Raw genomic sequence first — 4,493 nt, 5'->3', positions numbered from 1 at the left:
GTTATGGAATGGCATGTCTCCCGCTTTCTTTCCCAATGAGGTACTTCATAAAACCTTCTCAATTATCCTTGTTACTTACTACTGACTTTATTAATACACTGAAGAATGATTGGCGTTTAAATGTTATACTTGACAGTGATAGATGATTAATATGTTTAGTGATAAACTAATGAACTTCTATGAGCTTTTGGTACAATCTCTGTTGTTGGGCATGTCAGGGAAAATGGCTTGGGTTACATATAAGTGTAAGAAGTTTAATAACTATAGACTAACACTGTAAACTGATTATACATCTTCATATCATTTCTTTAGACTCATTTACAGCATGAAAAGAGGGTAACTTGTATTATTGAACTAGTTTACACTACATGTATGGTTATTAAGTTGTACTTAATATTTGCTTCATGTCAGTCAATCTTTTAAACAAAATGAGTTGGTCCAAAATATGCTTATAATACATGGAGTGATTAGTCCCTGAATAGATTGTTATAATGCATAGGTTCAATGTAAGTATGTAACAGTCATTATATTCATAAAATAAGATGAATATGGAGTATGGCTAGAGTTTGCAAACAATTCATTATACGATGTGATTATGATAATATGTTCACTGAACATTCTGCTGCATCTATTATAATATTGCATTCATTTAATTTTAGTAGCCTAACTAGATTTTACGGGCGATGCAATGTTGTGCATTGAACTTTGACAGTAAAAGAGTGTTCTAATATTTCGCAGGAAAGAGCAGAGAGTATCAGCAAAGATCCTTCTAAAGGACTCCCCAATTGGGGGTGGCAAACTCATGGCCAGGTCACTGCTACCCCATTGCCAGCGGTCTCTATTGCAGCATCATCAGGATTCTCAATTTCACCACCTTCCTTTCCATCAACCGCCATATTTCCACCAAGATCTATGAACTCAATTCCTCAGAGTCTCTATTTTACTTCGTCCAATGCACCTAGCAGCAATGCATTGCAAAATTATTATCAGGTTAATCCCCCGCAGGCACCACCCTAGCCTCATCATGTACCAAAGATTGAAAGCAAACCATAAAAGGTGTTTGCTTTCAAAATTCTTTGTATAGTGAGCTGGGATAAATCATCCTTTAAGAAATGCTATTTTTCGAGTGCACTGGTATTACAATGGTGCTATTTTTGCCAAATTAAATGTTGGCAGTTTATATTGATGGTATAATCCCACTAGTTTTCGCTCTAATTGAATATTCATAATATTTGCCCACCACTGTTGAGATTATAAGCCGCAATCATGCATCCAGAAATGGGACAAACGAAAGAGTTTCATATTTTACATTTGCAAAACTCCACCTGATTTGAATGCCTAAACTATTATTTCATTTCAGATTAAGATTTCTTGGAATAGAGCAGTACTCAATATTTTCCACTGAATCCCCTTAACCTCTAGTATTAGAATAAATGTAATTCAGCAGATTATGCAGAGATAGATAGGTCTCGCGGCTGTTTTCAGAATCACAACAAACTCATTTATCATCGCCTTCAAACTATTTTAGCAATTGTTACTTTGGAATCAAATATAAGTAAAAGAGGAATTGAAAAGTTGATTTTTTTGATTAAAAATTAAAATTAATTACATCAAATTTTCAACTATTATTTATATTTATATTTCATTTGATTTGGTATGAAGTAATTTCGTTATTGAGGTGAGGGTGATACTTAAGGAACCATGATTCATCACATGAGATTTGAAATAGAGGGGACAAAAACTGAACTCCATGATGATTAGTTAGCCAACCTGCAGTTTTGTAGGATTGAGTATCAACCTCGTCCAATGGCAATGCCAAATGGGTGGAAGAAATCACATTACACTTGTCGAGGTAACTGGTAGTACAGCAGCCTCATTCAAAGTTAGTACTACTACCCTTTTTAAAAGCATTCAAAGTTGGTACTTGATTGCAATTTGACCATTGAAGCATGGCATACCTATGAAATTGGATGTTAATGTTCATATACGGCCTCTGTTTTGATGTACCGTCAATACAAACGATCAATGAGAGTTTGTTTTATTGGGACCCATGAGTACATGTGTCAGTTTTTTAAGAGAGGGGAAGGAAATATCGTTAAGCCTCACCAACAAACCAGTAGGAAGTAGTTTTCTAATTCATTTCACAGTAGTAGTTTTTGGTGTAAAAAAATCTACTTCTTCTTTTTGTCCTTAATTATTAATTATAAGGCTCTTTTGACATATTTGTTAATCCTTAATTTTAAGATATACTTAGCATGTTTTTAGATATATTTATTATACTATTTTTTCTAAATATCTAATTTATTAATTTTATTAATATTTTTAAATTGTTTTAAAATATAAAAATTAATATTAAATATATCTGTAAATAAATTATAATTTAATAATCATTATACTATCAATTTTTCTCATAAGGTCAAATGATGTGTTTTTGATACATATAAAATCAGTTATAGAATTCTCAATTTTCTTTTAAGTAAAAAGTATCCTACTAGTACTACTCCCCACAAACTTGAGCCACGCCAATTGTCAAAGGAAGGAGATTCATCAGACCACTTGTCATAGTAGGGATGTTATGTGGTTATGGAATTGGGGACCAGGGACAAGCTCTTATGAACAATTTTCACAAATAAACATACTCTTGATGTTGCCAAAATTTCAGCTTAAAGTTACTCTCTAGATTTTTTTTTATTGGCAAAAGCAAAAATTTCATTCAATAAATTAACCAAAGTTGCACGAGGTATACAAGCTTAGGAGAGGACAAACATACACAACACCTAATGACTAAACCAGTACAATAGCTCAAATTTAAAGACATATCTTTAAAATATTACTCGAAGGTCAAAAGCAAAATACCATTTGAGGTGTTTTTAGTTCCATTCCAAAGAAACCCATTGATTTAAGTATGATACAGCAGTAGCACAAATTTAAAGATATCTGATATCTCGCTAGAACATTGCTCCCAGGTCAAAAAGCAAAATTATCATTTAAGAATTAAGATGTTTTTAGTTGCATTCCAAATAAACCCATAAATTTAAATAAGGGTCTCACGTTATTAATACAAAATTAAATAAATGTAGGTCTCACGTTATTAATACAAAACTAATTTTTTTCCGTAAGTGTTTATTGAGTGTGCATATCTTCTCTACTTTAGAATGTAGCATCATACTTCATCCTAAATTTAACTCAAAAAAATTTTACAAAATCAAAAGTATTTTTTGAAAAAATAAATCACTTTTAAACTTTTTAGGAGTTTTGTTTGTAAATACTGCACATATTTTTATATTTGGCCAAGTTACATATTTTTATTTTTATACTGCACGTTTTTTTTTATAATTATCTTGTTTATTTGTAATAGTTTGATTATTTATCTTGTTTTGTTTTGGTTCTTTATCTTGTTTTGTTTCTAGATAGATTCTTTATATTTTGAAAAGTTTACAATTTAATCTTGTATTGTTCTCCGTTGTAAAACTAAAGAATCTACTTTTGTAAAAGGATTAATTGATATTAACTCTGGTCTCATTTATAAAAGAAAAACACAAAACAAAAACCTCATAACTAATGTACTGTTTAATTGTTTTAATTTTTTTGATTATTTTTACAAAAATATTAAATTAAACATGCATCGGAAGTTGTGTTTTTAATTTCTAATTTTTTTAAAAATTTATCATTTTTAATACGAAATATCAAATTTTGAATTTCTTAGGCCTTGTTCTAGGTGGTTTTTGGTTCTGAAATTTTTAAAAATTAAAATTAGTTTTAGTTTTGAGTTTTCAATTTTAGTTTTCAATTTTAATTCTTCGTTGAGTTTTAATTTTTATTTTATTTGAGTTGAATCACTCTTTTTACTCTATCTTATTATGAATTAACCAAATATAACAAATATTGATACATGAAATAATTAAAATAATTAATATTTTAATTATTTTAAAATAATTTATATGTTGTAAAATTATAATTTATTTAATTATAATAATTTTAGTAATAGTAGTTGAAAATGTTAGTTGTGCAAGATGACTATCAAAGTAGTAGTAGTCAATCATCAAAAATGGTTGCAACGGTCAAAATAGATAGTTGATAGTTGGAGACGGTTGTCGAAATCTGCCTGACAGTGACTATAGTATTGCACGGTAGTCGGTGGTTATGGTTGTGGTGGTGGTCGGAAATGAATGGGTGGTGATGATGGAGGTTACGAGATAGTAGTGGAAGGTTGGTGGGAGATGAGTGAAGATGGTGGTCAGTGGTAGTCATAAGTGGGTGGTTAATGGTGGTGGTTAATAGAGGTGGGTGGTTGGTGGTGTTGGCGAGGACTGGAAGTGAGTGGTCGGTGTTGATGGAGGTGGTCGGAGGTGGGTGGTTAATGATGGTGGTGGTGATCGAAAATAGTTGTTGGTGGTGATGGATGATAGTTGTTGGAGTGATGTTTATGTCTAATAATAGTAATAATAATAATAATAATAATAATAATAATAATAATAATAATAATACTAATA

At 30.6% G+C, this 4,493-nt stretch overlaps 1 protein-coding gene across 1 annotated transcript in view; it reads left to right on the top strand.

Annotated features, from left to right (window-relative positions):
- Positions 1–1,322, top strand: part of LOC101489539 (ethylene-responsive transcription factor RAP2-7) — a 4,505-nt gene extending 3,183 nt beyond the window's left edge. Inside the window, exons 10-11 of the mRNA XM_073370354.1 lie at positions 1–40; positions 739–1,322. The exon at positions 1–40 is cut by the window's left edge and continues 24 nt beyond it. Of these exons, the coding sequence (XP_073226455.1) occupies positions 1–40; positions 739–1,017 (319 nt within the window). The 3' untranslated portion in view covers positions 1,018–1,322. The remainder of the gene's footprint in view (positions 41–738) is intronic.
- The last annotated feature ends 3,171 nt before the right edge of the window (positions 1,323–4,493 follow it).

This window comes from Cicer arietinum, chromosome 6, assembly GCF_000331145.2.
Source record: "Cicer arietinum cultivar CDC Frontier isolate Library 1 chromosome 6, Cicar.CDCFrontier_v2.0, whole genome shotgun sequence".
Classification (NCBI taxonomy): Eukaryota; Viridiplantae; Streptophyta; class Magnoliopsida; order Fabales; family Fabaceae; genus Cicer; species Cicer arietinum.
This window is presented reverse-complemented; position numbering and strand designations above follow the sequence as displayed.